General features: G+C 42.6%; 1 protein-coding gene across 1 annotated transcript in view; it reads left to right on the top strand.

Moving 5' to 3' along the window:
- The window catches only part of LOC115169841 (glypican-1), a 116,200-nt gene that overhangs the window by 39,737 nt on the left and 55,251 nt on the right, over positions 1 to 21,212 (top strand). The window contains exon 3 of the mRNA XM_029725859.1: positions 20,659 to 20,817. Coding sequence (XP_029581719.1) covers positions 20,659 to 20,817 — 159 coding nt within the window. The remainder of the gene's footprint in view (positions 1 to 20,658; positions 20,818 to 21,212) is intronic.

Genomic DNA, 21,212 nt, shown 5'->3' with positions numbered 1-21,212 from the left:
AACATGTCTTCAAAATCCCTCAAGCTGTACGTAACTACTATAAATAAAAACCCAGCATCTAAAGTGGTACTAATATATTATTGAATTTGATAAAGAAAAACTGTTTTAAAATGTATATATTTATTAAGATAAGTAAACATAGCCTACAGTACATAGTAAACATGGTAAAGTGCCTAATTCCTTACATAAGGGAAAGCAGACCATGTCCAGAATTTCTCAGTGACCTAATGCTTTTTCGGGTCGCATCAGTCACTAGTGAGACTCATGTCGTCTACGGTAGGCCTACAGTATATCGAAAAAAATGTAATCTCTACATGTAGGTCTCCTGATTTTTAAACCCGATTGAACTTGTTTGGCATCAACTGAAAACATTCATCCGTAACTCTGCCAAGCCTACAAGCAAAGATGAACTAGTGAAGGCCATCAAGACGTTTTGGCTTGAGAATCCGGTCGTGGAGATTGGGGGAAGTGAAACTAAAATGTAGATGAGATGTACAGTAGTTGAAATAAACATCTGCATTTTGAAAGAGTATTTTTATCATTATTTTATTAACAAAAGCATAAAGATGTTGATGAACAAATACTGTACAGTACATGCTTTATCTGACATTTTGCAGTTAGAAATGTCAAACTTTAGAGTACTTAATACATAGTGAGTTGGGGGGATTTTTTTTCACACCTAGCCGAGCTATTAGACTATCCTTTTGTAAATAAATAGAGGTATGAAGAGTCTATTGTCCTTCTAATAGCCCATCATGGAAGCATTGTTTGCAGAATTCACAGCCTGCTACACTTGTGAAAAACAAAATGCCTCCAGCTGTCCAACACTACTGTAAATAAAAGCATAGCATCGACAGTGGTACAAATAAATTATTGAATTAGTTAAAAAAAATATATAAACGCACATCATTTTCAATTTTATACTAACAAGTGGTTGCCATGGTGACTAATCCAATAATAATTGGTATGACACGGCTCTCGGAACCCATTAAGAGGCGGCTTCTAAATGAAAATACTTGCAGATCAATAAAATGTCCCTTTAGATCTAATTACATTTAGAGGATTGGAGGATTCTAAATGTATATCTAAGGGGCTTTTATACAATTATAATGCAGGGTTAATAGAGTGATGGGGGTGCTGGAGATGGGGGTGTGAGCAGGTGGTTCTGGGCAGGTGTGATGCAGTTGTCGTATGTGTAGGTGCCAAGGCTATATGACTGCGCCATCAACTTGATTATTTAGCAGACGTCACTTGCTGCTTATATTCAGTCAACACATATATCTAAAGAAAATCATTGAATAAAATTGAACATTTTCGTTTCTCTTAGAATAAAAAACTTAGTGTAACAACAGTTTAAGTAAGTAATATGCTACAGTGAGGGAAAAAAGTATTTGATCCCCTGCTGATTTTGTACGTTTGCCCACTGACAAAGAAATGATCAGTCTATAATTTTAATGGTAGGTTTATTTGAACAGTGAGAGACAGAATAACAACAACAAAAAATCCAGAAAAACGCACGTCAAAAATTTTATAAATTAATTTGCATTTTAATGAGGGAAATAAGTATTTGACCCCCTCTCAATCAGAAAGATTTCTGTCTCCCAGGTGTCTTTTATACAGGTAACGAGCTGAGATTAGGAGCACACTCTTGACTTCTATGGGATGGGTGGCACGTCACCGTCCCACTCTATTCCACAGACAGTGGAAGAGCGTGGCGCGAAATACAAAACCTAAAACATTCGATTATGTTAGGAGAGTACATAGCCACAAATAATCACACAGCCATTTTCCAAGCAAGCATATATGTCACATAAACCCAAAACACAGCTAAATGAAGCACTAACCTTTGATGATCTTCATCAGATGACACTCCTAGGACATTATGTTATACAATACATGCATGTTTTGTTCAATCAAGTTCATATTTATATCCAAAAACAGCTTTTTACATTGGCATGTGATGTTCAGAACATGCATTCCCACCCAAAACTTCCAGTGAATTTATTAAATTACTCACCATAAACGTTGACAAAATACATAACAATTATTTTAAGAATTATAGATACAGAACTCCTTTATGTAATCGCTACGTCAGATTTTAAAATAGCTTTTCGGTGAAAGCACATTTTGCAATATTCTGAGTACATGGCTAGCTATTTTGACACCCGCCAACTTCAGGGCTCACTAAACTCAGAATTACTATTAGAAAAATTGTATTACCTTTGCTGATCTTCGTCAGAATGCACTCCCAGGACTGCTACTTCCACAAGAAATGTTGTTTTTGTTCCAAATAATCCATAGTTATGTCCAAATACCTCCGTTTTGTTCATGCGTTTAGGTCACTATCCAAAGGGTAACGCGCGAGCACATTTCGAGACAAAAAAATTCTAAATGTTCCTTTACCGTACTTAGAAGCATGTCAAACGCTGTTTAAAATAAATTTTTATGGTATTTTTCTCGTAAAATAGCGATAATATTCCAACCGGACAATAGTGTATTCATTCAAAGAGGAAAATAAAAAATGACCGCGCATCTCCAATCTCTTTATCACTAGGCAGACCACTGACAAACTGTGCTAGTATACTCTGCCCAGAGACAGGAGACGCCTCAATCCGCTTTCTGAAGGCTTTAGAGAGCCAATGGAAGCCTTAGAAAGTGCAACGTAACCCCAGAGATACTGTAGTTTCGAAAGGGACTAGAAAGAAGAACTACAATTTCTCAGACAGGCCACTTCCTGCTTGGAATTTTGGAGTTCTGTTATACTCACAGACACCATTCAAACAGTTTTAGAAACTTCAGCGTGCTTTCTATCCAAATCTACTAATAATATGCATATTCTCGTTTCTGGGAAAGAGTAGTAACCAGTTTAAATCAGGTACGTTTTTTATCCGGCCGTGAAAATACTGCCCCTAGCACAGACAGGTTAAAGGGAGTGCTCCTAATCTCAGTTTGTTACCTGTATAAAAGACATCTGTCCACAGAAGCAATCAATCAATCATATTCCAAACTCTCCACCATGGCCAAGACCAAAGAGCTCCCCAAGGATGTCAGGGACAAGATTGTAGACCTACACAAGGCTGGAATGGGCTACAAGACCATCGCCATGCAGCTTGGTGACAAGGTGACAATGGTGAAATTATTCGCAAATGGAAGAAACACAAAAGAACTGTCAATCTCCCTCGGCCTGGGGCTCTATGCAAGATCTCACCTCGTGGACTTGCAATGATCATAAGAAAGGTGAGGAATCAGCCCAGAACTACACGGGAGGATTTTGTCAATGATCTCAAGGCAGCTGGGACCATAGTCACCAAGAAAACAATTGGTAACACACTATGCCGTGAAGGACTGAAATCCTGCAGCGCCCGCTAGGTCCCCCTGCTCAAGAAAGCACATATACTGAAGTTTGCCAATGAACATCTGAATGATTCAGAGGACAACTTGGTGAAAGTGTTGTGGTCAGATGAGACCAAAATGGAGCTCTTTGGCATCAACTCAACTCGCCGTGTTTGGAGAAGGAGGAATGCTGCCTATGACCCCAAGAACACCATTCCCACCGTCAAACATAGAGGTGGAAACATTATGCTTTGGGGGTGTTTTTCTGCTAAGGGGACAATGGACGGGGCCATGTACCGTCAAATCTTGGGTGAGAACCTCCATCCCTCAGCCAGGGCATTGAAAAGGGGTCGTGGATGGGTATTCCAGCATGACAATGACCCAAAACACACCGCCAAGGAAACAAAGGAGTGGCTCAAGAAGAAGCACATTAAGGTCCAGGAGTGGCCTAGCCAGTCTTCAGACCTTAATCCCATAGAAAATCTGTGGAGGGAGCTGAAGATTCGAGTTACCAAACATCAGCCTCAAAACCTTAATGACTTGGAGAAGATCTGCAAAGAGGAGTAGGACAAAATCCCTCCTGAGATGTGTGCAAACCTGGTGGCCAAAACACACCGCCAAGGAAACAAAGGAGTGGCTCAAGAAGAAGCACATTAAGGTCCAGGAGTGGCCTAGCCAGTCTTCAGACCTTAATCCCATAGAAAATCTGTGGAGGGAGCTGAAGATTCGAGTTACCAAACATCAGCCTCAAAACCTTAATGACTTGGAGAAGATCTGCAAAGAGGAGTAGGACAAAATCCCTCCTGAGATGTGTGCAAACCTGGTGGCCAACTACAAGAAACGTCTGACCTCTGTGATTGCCAACAAGGGTTTTGCCACCAAGTACTAAGTCATGTTTTGCAGAGGGGTCAAATACTTATTTCCCTCATTAAAATGCAAATCAATGTATAACATTTTTGACATGCTTTTTTCTGGATTATTTTGTTGTTATTCTGTCTCACTGTTCAAATAAACCTACCATTAAAATTATAGACCGATCATTTCTTTGTCAGTGGACAAAGGTACAAAATCAGCAGGGGATCAAATACTTTTTTCCTTCACTGTACATTCCAGTTACAGCTTCTTCTGACCAAGTAGAAACAAAAAAGAATGTGCGTGCAGGACAGAGGAATAGCAATTCTTATTACTGTTCAATTACCTTCTTCATCCTCATCATTCAGTTCATTGAAATAAAATGTTGAAGTTGTGCACAATTATCAGTTTCTATTTGGTTTATATCACCCATTCATTGACAGCATTCATTCAGGTAGAGACACATTAGCGCCTTGGGACCCAAAAGCATAATCAGTGCTCTAACTCCCCCTTGCGGTGGTCTGGAGCAATGAAGCAGTGATGCAGGGTAATGTACTAAACCACAAATTACCTTTAAATCCTGCAGGATAATCTCAAAATGTTTAATTGAGCAACCACTGTATGTCTTTTGACATGTCTGTATATAGTTGTTTCAGAGACATCATGAACATTCTATTGTCGTTCGACATTGACTTGTCGTTGTTGTTATGAAAAAGTATAAACACAAACGACAGGCTACATGACATCAGCAGCCTGGCGGTCCAAAATAGCATAACTGGTGTATTTTAACACCAATAAACCCATCCGTTTAAAAGTGAACTAAGTATATGTCAATCTAGCAAACCAGGCAACTAAAAGCAACTTTCTAAATAATGTTTTGGTTTGTTTCTAGCTTGTCAGCTACCTAGCAAACGTTAAGTTAGCTGGCTAGCCAGTTCAAATAATGACCATATCATATAGCTGACAGTGTCTTAACTTCTCTAGGGCCAGTGGGACGATTCGTCCCACCTACGTAACAGCCAGTGGAATCCTGTGGCGCGTTATTCAAATACCTTAGAAATGCTATTACTTCAATTTCTATTTTACACCATTTTAAAGACAAGACTCTCGTTAATCTAACCACACTGTCCGATTTCAAAAAGGCTTTACAATGAAAGCAAAACATTAGATTATGTCAGCAGAGTACCCAGCCAGAAATAATCAGACACCCATTTTTCAAGGTAGCATATAATGTCACATAAACACAAAACACAGCTAAATGCAGCACTAACCTTTGATGATCTTCATCAGATGACAATCTTAGGACATTATGTTATACAATACATGCATGTTTTGTTCAATCAAGTTCATATTTATATCAAAAACCAGCTTTTTACATTAGCATGTGAAGTTCAGAACTAGCATACCCCCCGCAAACTTCCGGTGAATTTACTAAATTACTCACGATAAACGTTCACAAAAAACATAACAATTATTTTAAGAATTATAGATACAGAACTCCTCTATGCACTCGCTATTTCCGATTTTAAAATAGCTTTTCGGTGAAAGCACATTTTGCAATATTCTAAGTAGATAGCCCGGCATCACAGCGCTAGCTATTTAGACACCCAGCAAGTTTAGCACTCACCAAAGTCAGATTTACTATAAGAAAAATGTTATTACCTTTGCTGTTCTTCGTCAGAATGCACTCCCAGGACTTCTACTTCAATAACAAATGTTGGTTTGGTCCCAAATAATCCATATTTATATCCAAATAGCGGCGTTTTGTTTGTGCGTTCAAGACACTATCCGAAAGGGTAAATAAGGGTTACGCGCACGACACATTTCGTGACAAGAAAATTCTAAATATTCCATTACCGTACTTCGAAGCATGTCAACCGCTGTTTAAAATCAATTTTTATGCAATTTTTCTCGTAAAAAAGCGATAATATTCCGACCGGGAAAGCGGTATTTACATTCAAAGAGAGAGAAAATAAAAGCATGGTATCCCCTCGTGCACGAGCCTCAGTCTGATGGTCCTCTGACCGGCCACTATCCAAACGCGCTAAAGTTTTTCAGCCAGCGGCTGGAATTACATCATTCAGCTTTTTCCCGGGTTCTGAGAGCCTATGGGAGCCGTAGGAAGTGTCACGTTACAGCAAAGATCCTACATTTTCTTTAAATAGAGCCAAGAAGCCCAAGGAATGGTCAGAGAGGGTACTTCCTGTTTGGAATCTTCTCAGGTTTTTGCCTGCCATATGAGTTCTGTTGTACTCACAGACACCATTCAAACAGTTTTAGAAACTTTAGGGTGTTTTCTATCCAAAGCCAATAATTATATGCATATTCTAGTTTCTGGGCAGTAGTAATAACCAGATTAAATCGGGTACGTTTTTTATCCGGCCGTGCAAATACTGCCCCCTACCCCCAACAGGTTAACTTTAGCTAATTTGTATTCATTATTACAGGAAAATAACTCACAACAAGATCATTAATTACAAGTTAATGGCAAGCTAATTACAGAAAATATTTTACGGTTGTGAGTGTGACAAAATAAAAGCAGGGCATTCTACTAGAACATTTTTTAACTTGTACACAGTCTCGTTGGCCTAACGTTATATCCTAATTTGACTTTGGTGCAGGTCATGTTGTTCTTCACATTACCATCTCTGGTAAACACTGACTATACCAAATAAAATCAAAGTTCATTTGTAACATGTACGGGATACAGAAGGTGTAAACGGTACAGTGAAATGGTTACTTGCATTGTGGAATCTTTTGTTTAGACATGTAGCTAGACAATAGCTAGCTAAACAATGAACCATAATCCCAACTCATAACATTACTACCCTGCATGAATCTACAGGTAGCTAAAACTAACCAACTATGTTCAATGTTAGCTAGCTAGTTAACATTAGGCTATAACTGGCAATGCAAATGGCTCTGAGATACAAATAATATTACTACACAGATCATACACGTAGCATTAGCTAGCGAGCCAGCCAACCAGCCAGCTAACGTTAGCTAGCTAGCTAACAGTATGCTTTAACTTGCAATGAAAACGACTTTCTGACAAAATTTGAAACGTATAATATCTGAAAATGTAGCTAGCAACACTCTCTTACCCGTATAAATGGATGAACGCTTCTCCCTCTCTGTCAAAGATGCCATGGTTGCCCTTAGTTTGCAGATGTAATCTGAAGAGAGGTATTTTATATAACAGCCTTCTGTGTGTTCTCTTTTCGACTCCCTCCGCATATTTGCAATAAAACACCAGAATTTTCTCCATCTCGTTAGCTGTCATACTCTGCTTCCACTGGGCATTCCATTGATTTCAAAACTTGGTCCTCCAGAAAGTGGAGAGCATTAGCAACACTTTTGCAGTTCTTCGTGATATCATTCAACACCTGCACAGGATCGGTACATCCGAACATCACACCTGCCGGACAGGTACAGAATGGCAACAACAACTGCCCAAGTTACACCAGGAACGCACAATCCCTCCATCAGTGCTCAGACTGTCCGCAATAGGCTGAGAGAGGTTGGACTGAGGGCTTGTAGGCCTTTTGTAAGGCAGGTCCTCACCAGACATCACGGGCAACAACGTTGCCTATGGGCACAAATGCACCGTCGCTGGACCAGACAGGACTGGCAAAAAGTGCTCTTCACTGACGAGTCACAGTTTTTTTTCACCAGGGGTGATGGTCGGATTTGCGTTTATCGTTGAAGGAATGAGCGTTACACCGAGGTCTGGGCTCTGGAGCGGGATAGATTTGGAGGTGGAGGATCCGTCATGGTCTGGGACGGTGTGTCACAGCATCATCGGACTGAGCTTGTTGTCATTGCAGGCAATCTCAACGCTGTGCATTACAGGGAAGACATCCTTCTCCCTCATGTGGTACCCTTCCTGCAGGCTCATCCTGACATGACCCTCCAGCATGACAATGCCACCAGCCATACTGCTCGTTCTGTGTGTGATTTCCTGCCAGACAGGAATGTCAGTGTTCTGCCATGGCCAGCGAAGAGCCCGGATCTCAATCCCATTGAGCATGTCTGGGACCTGTTGGATCGGAGGGTGAGGGCTAGGGCCATTCCCCCCAGAAATGTCTGAGAACTTGCAGGTGCCTTGGTGGAAGAGTGGGGTAACATCTCACAGCAAGAACTGGTGAATCTGGTGCAGTCCATGAGGAAGAGATACATTGCAGTACTTAATGCAGCTGGTGGCCACACCAGATACTGACTGTTACTTTTGATTTTGACCCCCCCCCCCTTTGTTCAGGGACACATTATTCAATTTCTGTTAGTCACATGTCTGTGGAACTTGTTCAGTTTATGTCTCAGTTGTTGAATCTTGTTATGTTCATACAAATATTTACACATGTTAAGTTTGCTGAAAATAAACGCAGTTGACAGTGAGAGGACGTTTCTTTTTTAGGTTTAGGTAGCACATAGGAGGAAATGTTTCTCTGTTGAGATCATTTCCTTTCGAATTTCTAGCCAAAATGTTCCTATTTTTATTAATGTAATGGAGTGGGTTAAGTCTGATCAATACCAAATTAGAACACCCCTGAGTCTCTTCCCTGTGTAACACCTGGTAGTTTGGTGGATGGGACTACCGGCTCTCCTCTATACCATGTTTCTTGCAGGGTGACAAAGTCTGTATTTGGTCCATAAGTGTTATATGTGTGTGTGGTCTCTCTCTCTCTCTCTCTCTCTCTCTCTCTCTCTCTCTCTCGCTCTCTCTTTCCCCTCTTCCTGTCACCCCCTCTCTCTAACTACCCTTATCACTCCCCTTTCCCCCTCACCCCCCACCACTCTCCCCCTCCCTGTGGCTTGGCCTTGGGTGAAGTTACAACTCCAGGCCCAGGCCTGGTAGCTCTGACGGGCCCAGACAGCAGCAGCAACAGCAACCTCTGGTTCTCCCTCTGGTCTGTCAGCCTGTGGTGTATCTGCCCTACAGCTCACTTTGCAGACAGCTCACCTAGCAGACAGCTCACCTAGCAGACAGCTCACCTAGCAGATAGCTCACCTAGCAGATAGCTCACCCAGCAGACAGCTCACCCAGCAGACAGCACACCTAGCAGACAGCTCACCTAGCAGACAGCTCACCTAGCAGACAGCTCACCTAGCAGACAGCTCACCTAGCAGACAGCTCACCTAGCAGACAGCACACCTAGCAGACAGCTCACCTAGCAGACAGCTCACCTAGCAGAAAGCACACCTAGCAGATAGCTCACCTAGCAGACAGCTCACCTAGCAGACAGCTCACCTAGCAGAGCAGATGTTCTCTCTACTCAGCCAGACAGGACTTTCTGAGCACGAATGGGCTCAAGGAACCCACACACACGCACGTATGCACGCACAGAGATGTATACTGTCGTGTCTTTGGGCATCATTAAAACGGAAGACATGTTTATCAAATAACTCTCTGTAATTATTATTATGCGATTAAACTGATTAATCATGTAACTGTAATTAACTAGAAGGTCGGGGCACCAAGGAAAATATTCAGATTACAAAGTTATAATTTTCCTAATATAACTTCAGATATCATAGTATCTGATCTGAGTCTTCTGTTTTATGATGTATTCTTTACCTCATCAGTCTCATTCCAAACGTCGTAAATTGTTGTTATCTGCACGAACCCAGTCTTCACTAAGTCATCCATACATCAATTGTCTTAAAATCATTTATTTACTAAACTATGTAATTCACAGAAAGCATACAAAACAGTAGGTATCGTTACAAAGCAATGGTAGAGGAATGTGCCCTAGTGGGCTAAACCGGCATGGCGGCTTGTTAAACAAACAAGGGGGGTGGGGGCAGTGGAGAAGACACTATAGAGTTGATAAATATTAACAATTGATATGCTAATCCTTTGCACATGAACGCTCACTCATTCGGGAACAATTGTAATCAATATATATATTTATGCTCAGTGTCGGGATCCTTGTTGGAGAGTTTGGTTCTGTTGGAGAGTTCTCTCTCTCTCTCTCTCTCTCGCTCTCTCTCTCTCTCGGTTAGAATGGATCTTTCAAAGCGACATTCATTAATGTCGTTATAGAATGGATGTTTCGTCGGTCTTCGCGTTCAATGATACCGAATTTCTAGCTGCAGACTAGTAATTAATATCAAAGACTTGTTATTATTCTGTCGGTATCGATAGTCTAAAAGTTTAACCACGTGGTATGGTTAAAGTTCAGTAGAGGAATGCATGGTCAAACCTTGGCCCTCTCTTCTCGAGGTAAGCTGGTCACAAGAAGGAAACCCTGGGTGGGGGTTCATATACTGAACGTAGAAAAGACTGTCACATGACGCCTTGTCCTGTCTATGTCCCTGGGGGCGTGCCGGTGACTTAGTTAAGCTTTGAACAGAAATACAATTCTCTCACATTAACATCAGTACATAGCATCTCAACATATTCCAAATAGGTTTATCCTTATTCATCAATTTTATACAACCATTTAGATGTAAGTCCCATAGCTGAGGCTATTATATAAACATTATTATGGTAATATGGCAATATTGTCTCATGAGTTTCACAAAATTGTACCAAGCGGACCAGTTCGTAGCTGGATTCTTTACCGATCTTTTATACCTTCTCCAGAACATAAATGTCGTTCGGTTCCCCCGTCCGGTGAGGTGGAAGAATTCCTTTGTCTCTCTATGAAACCATTCTGTCTCAAAACTGTGGCCTGTGAGGCAGGACATTCCCTTTGGAATTTACGACCACCTTCTGACCACAGCAGCCTGGGTAGGGGGAGGTAGGTTGGGGGATGGTGCATAGAAAAGGCCTGGTGCAGAGGGAGGGGGTTCAACTGTGCTCGCTGTACCCAGAGAGAGGGCAACGTCATGACAATACGCACACACACATGCATTTATTTAATTTTACTTTTATTTAGACAGGGGAGCATAAGCTGGGGGCATAACAACTAAAATTCTGATAGTCAGAGACTCACAGCCAACAGAACTATACAAAATGTAATGAGTTGTATGAAATCTGTCCCCAGTGATAATGCAGTGCTGAGTGATAGACTGAGTCTGAAGGTTTAAAACAGAGCCTGCTGCTTACATGTAGATTATTTCACCATAATCAAGTACTGGGAGAAGCTTTGCTTGAACAACCTTCCTTCTACTTTCCAAAGTGAGGCAGGATTTATTTCCATTAAAGAAACCAATCTTAATTATCAGCTTTTTTGTCATATACACACACACACACACACACACACACACACACACACACACACACACACACACACACACACACACACACACACACACACACACACACACACACACACACTGTGACAGTGCTATGATTGTACTACTCTGGGACTGGGGCCGCCTGATGGTGATGTTCACGGTCCCACCGAATTCACTCATTGGTTATGAATTGAGTGACATTGCCACTGGGTTGTATGTGTGTCTGTCACTTGCCTGTCATGGAAGGCAGCCATGCATATGTCTGAGGGCTACAGCAACGTAATTACAAAACCTGTTGTAATCCATCATGTTCCTGATCATTCTTCCTCGTGTGTTTGAGCCAGTCCAGCACATCCTCTGTCTGTCTGTCTGTCTGTCTGTCTGTCTGTCTGTCTGTCTGTCTGTCTGTCTGTCTGTCTGTCTGTCTGTCTGTCTGTCTGTCTGTCTGTCTGTCTGTCTGTCTGTCTGTCTGTCTGTCTGTCTCAAAATGTTGGTGGTTATTTAACAGAAACATTTGAGGATGCTGTGGAAGTCTCAGCCCCTCAAATAGTTTGGTACCCAGTGGCAGGGCTCAGGGATGTGTGTGTGTTTTCCAGTAAGTGGTGGACGTGTTTAACTATTATTGTGGAACCAGACACAAATATGACCAACTGGGGACATTTTGTTAATCCCCATGAGGTCAAATGCTATTTCTAGGGGGTTTAAGGTTAAGGTTAGAATTAGTGTCAGGGTTAGAATTACGTTAAGGTTAGGGTTAGGAGCTAGGGTTAGTTTTAGGGTTAGGTTTATGAGCTAGGGTTAGGTTTAGGGTTAAGGTTAGGTATTTGGGTTAAGAGTATGGGTTAGGGTTAGGGTTATGGGTTAGGGAAAATATGATTTTGAATGGGACGGAATTGTCCCCTCAAGATTAGCTGTACAAGACTGTGTGTGTGTGTGTTCAAGTAAGTAGTGTGTGTGTGTATCTGTGTGTGTGTGTTCCAGTAAGTGGTGTGTGTGTGCCCTGTGAGGAGGTGGATAGGTTTAGGAAGCATAACCCAGAGGCCAGCCAGCCAGCCACCAACCAGCTAGCCACCAGCAAGCCAACCAGCCCGCCCGCCCGCCCGCCAGCCACCAGCCAGCCAGCCAGTCTCCCACCAGCCAGCCAGCCAGCCAGCCACCAGCCAACCAGCCAGCCACCAGTAGTAATGTGTAATGCTCTGCTGCTCTAACTGCTGGAGGGAGGAAGCTATTTATGTTGCCAACCTCTAGATCACATTTCATGACCAGCCTGATGATCAGACCACGCACCAAGGGGCTATTATTACGGCGGCCTGGGTGGGCCGTAGTCGGAGGGGTGTGTGTGTGTGTGTGTGTGTGTGTGTGTGTGTGAGAGAGAGAGAGAGAGAGACCGAGAACAAAATAAATAAATACATCAAGAGAAAGTCCCCTAACCTCTACTGTATCCTGGTGATATCCCACAATTGTAACTCTGAATCCACTTATGGGTGACAGCCAGTCTCTCTTGGGCCGCGACTAAGGACTGGGTTGTGGTTAGTATTTCTATTCACTGGGTCACAGCCACAGAATTATTGGACAGTCTTTAGGTAGGTCACAGGATTATTGGACCGTCTTTAGGTAAATCCCAGTATTATTGGAGATAATAAATGCTAAAAGTTTAGTAACCACTGCTTTAGTTTTTGCCTGGTTTGTTTTCTAATCCTCAGTAGGACAATTGTGACGTTGTCATCATCTCCTCCCTGGTGATTTGGGTAGTTCCCTTAGCACTGACGTCAATCTGTCCAGCTGTGGAATATACACAGTCTGGCACAACTCCCTGGATTAGGATTAGAATCCATGAGGGCATCAATGCCCCCACGCACACACCACTGTAATCTGAAAGTTATTGATGCAATAGCAATCTGAGATTACCAGAGACAATCAGACCAGTGATCAGTGAGGGTTACTTGTTAGAGATAAGGAAATATATGATCACAATGTTAACAGGTGTGTTCTGTGGTATACATTTTAGTCGTCCTCAGAAACCTCGCTGACACGGATTACTTGACCCTGTTTTAAATCACTATTATGCCTTCTTAACCATATACCAAACAGTTACAAACACATTATAGAACCATATATGTCAGTGACTCAGTTTATGAACCCTGATTTATCATGATGCATCTGTTTTTAGACTTAGTCAAGCCGGATCAACTAAGAGTGAACAGTGTGTTCCCATGGGGTTATTTGTACCCTGTATTGCATTTGTGACCTTTATAGTTGTGAGTATGGAGGCAAAACTTTCCCAGAATTCCCAGATTTTCCCGAAATCTTGTTTGGAGGATTCACAAATGTCCTGCTTTTCCCTTAACCTTCAAGTAATCTTCCAAACAATCTTCCAACCAATATTCCAGTCTTCTATTTCTGGAAAACCGGGGATTGTTTTGGGAATGTTGCCGGAATTGTGCAATCCTATTTGTTGGTACAGTTCAGAGAGCTCAGAGAACTTATTCAGCTGTCCTTCAACGTAGCCAAAGCTTTTCTCCAGTAATCAGTATCTGTGACAGCCCGTTTCTATGGCAACAGGTTGTTATTTTGTAAATCTCAGAGTAATTTGTCATGATGGGGCATCAGAGATATGGCACACTGAAGGATAAATCCGACAGATTGCTTTTCCTGTTATTTGTAGCTTCTTTGTGAAAAGGTAGACAGATTCTTTGAAATGTTTGTCGAGAAGAGACATCCATTTTCAAATGTATGGGCAATAGCCTTCAGCTATTCAGTGTCTGGAGGTTACAATAATGTAGGCAATTTGCATAATTGGTTAAATATTGTAGCACTATATTTACAATTGCTGTTAAAATAGTTTTTAGACAGCCTACTTGACTGGCTGTCTTAGGTGGTCCTTTCAAATATCAACTGGTCATTACTTCATTGTGCAGTTCTCTTGGGCACTGCCCCCTCTCTTTTCTCTCTATCCCCTTCTCTTCTGTCCCTCCCTCTCTTTTCCCCCCTGACTCTTGTGTTAACCTCTGTCACAACGGCCCAGACCGATAATTGAGAGAATCCGGCAATGAACCCCTTTGAGTCTCTTTTTTTCCTGTCTTTTATTTCTCCCCACATCCTCCCTTTCTTTAAAAGCCTTGTCTGTCTGTTTCTGGACAGGGTTTATCTGAGTGTGCGCAACATTATTTAGCTTCCCCCTATTGGCTTTTAATAGGAGTCTTCCTCCTGGTGGCCTGTGATAAATTAATGGCCTGAGAATTGCTATATTGGCCATGCTCACACCTCCCAAGCTTCCATCAAGGATACATCCCAAGTAGCTAACAGAGGTTTTAGTAGTCAGCACCTCGCCCCCTAATTCCACACTGATTTCAGAGGACCTATTCAATTTAGGTCTGGATCCAAAAATAATTGCCTCAGTTTTCCCTAAGTGCAGAGATAGCTTATTATCTCCAAGCCATTTTCTAATGTTAGTAAGTTCTGTGCTAAGTATGCTCTCCAACATAGTTTTACTTTTGTGAGACACCAGAAGTGTAGTCATCCGCATAAAGAAAAAGATGGCAAGAACAAGCATCTTTCATATCGTTAATATACAATAAAAACAGCAGAGGCCCAAGCACGCTCCCCTATGGAACACCACAACTCATTGGTTTTGCCTGAGACGGTGAACCATTAAACTCTACTACTTGCTCCCTTCCTGATAAATAGGACTTTACCCAGCCTAGAGGGATACTGCTTAACCCCAGTGCCTCCAGTTTGGAGATTAGGAGACAGTGGTTAACTGTATCAAAGGTCTTCTGTATGTCAAGCAGTACCATTCCACACAGATTTCCCTCATCGATCTCTTTCCTGATGAAGTTAGTAAAGTAAAGTTGACATGAATCAGTGGAGGATGTTTTTATAAAACACGACTGAAAATCAGACATTAGACCCTGTTTGTTAACATATTCATACATTGTACATGTACAATTCTCTCCAGGATCTTTGATGTTACACAGAGCATAGATACAGGCCTATAATTCCCAGGTTCAGACCTTTTCCCCTTCTTATACAGAGGTATAACTTTAGCTTGTTTCATGTCCCTGGGAAAGGTGCCTTGTTCAAGAGAGAGATTAACGATATGCGTAATACAAAGGCCAATTTGCTCAGCAGAATCTATTAGAAACCTTGCAGGAATATTATCCAGGCCTGTGGCTTTGGAGCATTTAAGCTCTGCCAGCATACTGACTATTTTGGCTGTTGCTACCTTTACAAAAGAAAAAGAGTTTGGCTGAACCCCTAACTCTACATAATACTTCTTAACTTGGTTGTTTCCATACAAACCAGAACTGGTGGGCAGCTTGCTAACCAGTTTGCTGGCAACAGAAGTAAAAAAAAGAGTGTAATTCATTGGCAACCTCTGCTTTTTCATATACCATCTCCCCCTGATGTTCAGTCCAATACTGTTTAGTTTGTTTTTGGTAGTACTACTACAGCCTTGTTCCTTAAATGATATCCAAAGCTTTTTAGGGTCATTTTTGTTCTGAATTATTTTCTCAGCGAAGTAACCCCTCTTAGCTTCATCCATCCTGCTTTGTGCTTCATTTCTGTGATGTTTATATAGGACAAAATTATGCTGCTCTTGAGAGTTCTTACATTTTTTAAAGGCCTTTGCTTGGATAGATTCTAAAATCTCATGATTAAACCAATGGCTAGATCTCTACTTTACCCTGACCCGTCTAATGGGAGCCATCACATTCACCACATCAAGGAATCTACATTTAAAGACTTCCCAGGCTCTGTCTACCCCCCCACTATCTAGCACAGGTGACCAGTCAATTTTACCCACTTCCTCCCAAAACTTTTCAACACAGTATTTTTTGAGTCCTCTGATTCTAACGGTTTGTGACACGTAAATATATCTTTAAAAATCCTCCTTGTGCAAAATGTAATAAAATGATCACTGATTCCATATACTATTACTCCACTCTGCGATATTTTAGATTTATCAGACACCAATATTTAGTCATTGACCCCATGTCCAAAGCTAGAATCGTCCCATTTTAGATGAATCCACTGCGCGCATTCCAAACATACCAAAGCTTTGCTGTTACTCTTTATCAAACATTCCCAAGAGGAGCATGGGTGCATAGGCCGTTTGATGGGGTTCGTGATAAAGTGAGGTCCAGGGCACTGATGTATATCACCTGATAAGAGAAGGCATAGAGTTATTATAAGATCTCCACCATTAATTAGCGATTTCAGACTGGCTTTCGATGATCGTTTTGGTTTGTGCCAAGGTTCTATGAAAGTTTGGTATATAACATTGCTTCCAAATCCAAAGTGCTGGGTGCCATCAAAAGTGTTTGCATGACTGAGAAGTTGTTGAAAATGTACTATTCATCTAGATTGCAGACGCAATTATTTCCAGTGACATTTTAAACAAACACATAAAGTAAAAGTGCTGCCACCATGCCGAACTTGCTGGTAACAGCGCTCACTGTTGCCCCCTGGTGGCCAGTTTCCACGTCATCTCTCGACGTTCTCAGACATGCACGGACGTGGAATACGGATTTGTTTCATGGGTGACCTGGCTGGAGCTGCAGCCTCTCAGCAGTGTGTGTGTGTGTGTTTTGTTGTTGTTGTTACTCGAAACATAAATAATGTACACATGTGGCACAACATCTTTGTGATTATTCCTCCAAATCTATAAATAATTAAGAAGGAAAGTCCGTTCCTTTGGAACTCTCCTTTATAGATTCATACCATATGCCCTTTTCTAATTTCCTCATTTCCCCTGTGCTTTCTGAAGACTAATACCGCAGCCTCCAAAATAACATGACCTACCCACTAACAGAGAGCTCTACCAATACCTCCAACTCTCAATTTGCTCTGAAAGGTAATAATGTCCATAGGATAATATTACAAGAGAGTAGACTATCGATACCTCTCAATACCATCTGAAAGGTGTTTCCACTAGACTAATATTATGTGTTCTTCAGTTAGAAGACGGTTGTGATTGCCAGTGTTCTCTGTGAAGGAAATGGGGTGTGAGTGATGACTGGCGAGGAGGGGACAGAGAGGACCGTTAAAGAACGCTGCTCCCTCAATCTGCTCTATTGTCTGATTGAAAGTGTTTTGGCTGGCTCACACACACACACGCACACACACACGCACACGCACACACACACACACACACACACACACACACACACACACACACACACACACACACACACACACACACACACACACACACACACACACACACACTCACGGACCCACACACATTGATTGATGCAGTGCACACACAGACACAACTGTACAAACACCCACACCACACACAGACACAACTGTACAAACACCCACACACACACATATCGATTAATGGCAGGCTCCAGTTAAAGGAGGGCAAAATGTTTGGCTTTAACAGTTAAGGTCCAGCACAGCAGATTAATATCTTTGATCAGTAAAACTGTTGGGCTGTTATTCTCCTCCACATTCCCCTCAGTGGGTAAACATACACACCCTTCTGAAGACACACCATGTGATTCTAAATGGACACTATTGGACGCCTGAAAGAAAATCACTATAACTAACGCTCTGTGTGTTCACTAAGTCATACTCACTGTGTGACATTGTGTGATAGACTATCATTGATCAGTGTGCAGCCAGGTGTTACTCAATCGACAAGCAGTCTCTGCTTATCAGACCCAGTGTGCGTGTGCATGTGTGTGTGTATTTGTGTTCCAACTTACTTAGCTCTGCTGTATGAAGCTTGTCCTTCATACAGCAGGCAGCAGGCACACTGAGCTGGAAGAGATGGCTGGCCCAGGCAGGTATTTAGACAGACTGTCACAGAGGCTGACAGATTGCAGCCAGCCAAGCACCCCCCCCCCCCCCTCCCCACCACCACACACACACACACACACAACTTTCCCTTCACACACTCATGTGTCAGAGAGATGAGTGTATGAGTCCGTTGTGGTCTTGATGTAATTGCGATGACATGGTAAGATGAGGGTTGCTCAATGTCCCTGTACCATCCACATTGACCTGTTCTCCTCTCCCTCAAATTGACAAGCCTGGCTAGTAGACACACTGACATAGGATTGATGAGTCACTTCAGCACTATTTACACACACACACACACACACACACACACACACACACACACACACACACACACACACACACACACACACACACACACACACACACTCACGGACCCACACACATTGATTGATGCAGTGCACACACAGATACAACTGTACAAACACCCACACCACACACAGACACAACTGTACAAACACCCACACCACACACAGACAAAATGTACAAACACCCACACCACACACAGACACAACTGTACAAACACCCACACCACACACAGACAAAATGTACAAACACCCACACCACACACAGACACAACTGTACAAACACCCACAACACACACAGACAAAATGTACAAACACCCACACCACACACAGACACAACTGTACAAACACCCACACCACACACAGACACAACTGTACAAACACCCACACCACACACAGACAAAATGTACAAACACCCACACCACACACAGACACAACTGTACAAACACCCACAACACACACAGACAAAATGTACAAACACCCACACCACACACAGACACAACTGTACAAACACCCACACCACACACAGACAAAATGTACAAACACCCACACCACACACAGACACAACTGTACAAACACCCACAACACACACAGACAAAATGTACAAACACCCACACACACACATATCGATTAATGGCAGGCTACAGTTAAAGGAGGGCAAAATGTTTGGCTTTAACAGTTAAGGTCCAGCACAGCAGATTAATATCTTTGATCAGTAAAACTGTTGGGCTGTTATTCTCCTCCACATTCCCCTCAGTGGGTAAACATACACACCCTTCTGAAGACACACCATGTGCATTATAATGAGCACTACATCCTATTCACTGTGTAACATTGTGTAATAGACTATCATTGATCACTGTGCAGCCAGTTGGTACGCAATCGACAAGTAGTCTCTATCCTATTCCCGGAGCAGTACAATCATAGTACTGTCACTGTGTGTGTGTGTGTGTGTGTGTGTGTGTGTGTGTGTGTGTGTGTGTGTGTGTGTGTGTGTGTGTGTGTCTGTGCGTGTGTGTGTGTGTACGTGTGTATAGCGTTCTTTCTACACTCTGAGTTCTAGAACATTCCCTTTTGATAGAACATTGCATAAGATGTCCAGTAATTTAAGAGTTGGTCAGTCTGCAGTCAGACCTCTCTCTCCCCTAGAGTGAACGCAGCAATATGATCTAAATACAAATGTTTTTCTTTATTAGTTACAGCCCACGCTCTCCATCTCACCGTGGCAAGGATAGAGCAGCCATCAAAGTGTGTGTGTGCGAGAGCGAGAGAGAGAGCGAGAGAGATAGTGTGTGTGTGTGTGTGTGTCAGAAGCTTAATACTGCCTCTTAAAAAGGGGAATGTAATTAAACAGTGTAAGGATGTTGGCATGCTCCATCTGACTCTACGCTTGTGTGTGTGTGGGTAGACGTGAAGATGTTCGGAATGCGGTAAAGGATCTCTTCAGAATCTATTCGGTTGAATCGTTAAAATATTCACTTGATTTTTAATTGGCTGATAACTGTTCCCCATCTCCACACTGTGTGAGGCCTATGTGTGAATGTTTGCAGAAGGTTTATTGCCTAATGCCAAATAGCAACAAGGTGTATAATTAAGCAACAAGGCATGAGGAGGTGTGGTATATGGCCAATATACCACAGCTAAGGACTGTTCTTAGCACGACGCAACGCGGAGTGCCTGGATACAGCCCTTTAGCCATGGTATATTGGCCATCGTATATACATATATAGCCATCGTATATACATATATTTTTACTACTTTAATTAAAATGGTAACCAGTTTATAATAGCAATAAGGCACCTCGGGGGTTTGAAGCATATGGCCAATATACCACAGCTAAGGACTGTTCTTAGCACGACACAACGCGGAGTGCCTGGATACAGTCCTTAGCCATCGTATATTGGCCATATACTTCAAACCCCCGAGGTGCCTTATTGCTATTATAAACTGGTTACCATTTTAATTAAAGTAGTAATAATATATGTTTTGTCATACCTGTGGTATACGGTCTGATATACCACGGCTGTCAGGTAATCAGTATTCAGGGCTCGAACCACCCAGTTAATAATACCTCATCTACGTCCATAACTAGTTCAGATAAAGAACAATGCTTTCATTTCAAGGCTATAGTTAAGGTTTTTCCTAAACGACTCTCTCCTGTCTCTCCCTCCTCTAGGAGAGCACCTGAGGATCTGTCCCCAAGGCTACACGTGTTGCACCAGTGTCATGGAGGACAGCCTATCCAATCTGAGTCGCACAGAGATGGAGGGCCTGATCAGAGACGCTGGACGGGCCCTGCAAGCCTCCCTCAATGGACAGTACAAGGTCTTCGATGGTGAGTGGGGGATTGAGGAAGGGAGGGAGGGGGAGGGATAGAGGGGGAAGGAAGAGAAGGGAGACAGAGAGAGAGAGAGATGGACGGTCTGGTCATAGAGGCTGGATGAGCCCCGCAAGCCTCCCTCAATGGACAGTACAAGGTTTTTGATGGTGAGTACTGCAGGACACAGGGAGGAATGAAGGGAGGAAGGCAGGCAGAGAGGCAGAGGGAGGACTGGAGAGAGACAGGCAGGCAGGCAGGCAGGGAGACAGAGGGAGGAACGGAGGGAGGCATGCAGGGAGACAGAGGGAGGGAGGCAGGCAGGGAGACAGGGAGTGAGGGAGGCAGGCAGGGAGACAGAGGAAGGGAGGGAGGCAGGGAGGGATACAGAGGGAGAAATGGAGGGAGGCAGG

This window comes from Salmo trutta, chromosome 31, assembly GCF_901001165.1.
Source record: "Salmo trutta chromosome 31, fSalTru1.1, whole genome shotgun sequence".
Taxonomy (NCBI): domain Eukaryota; kingdom Metazoa; phylum Chordata; class Actinopteri; order Salmoniformes; family Salmonidae; genus Salmo; species Salmo trutta.
The sequence above is the reverse complement of the archived record's forward strand: the minus strand, read 5'-3'. Positions and strand labels throughout refer to the sequence as shown.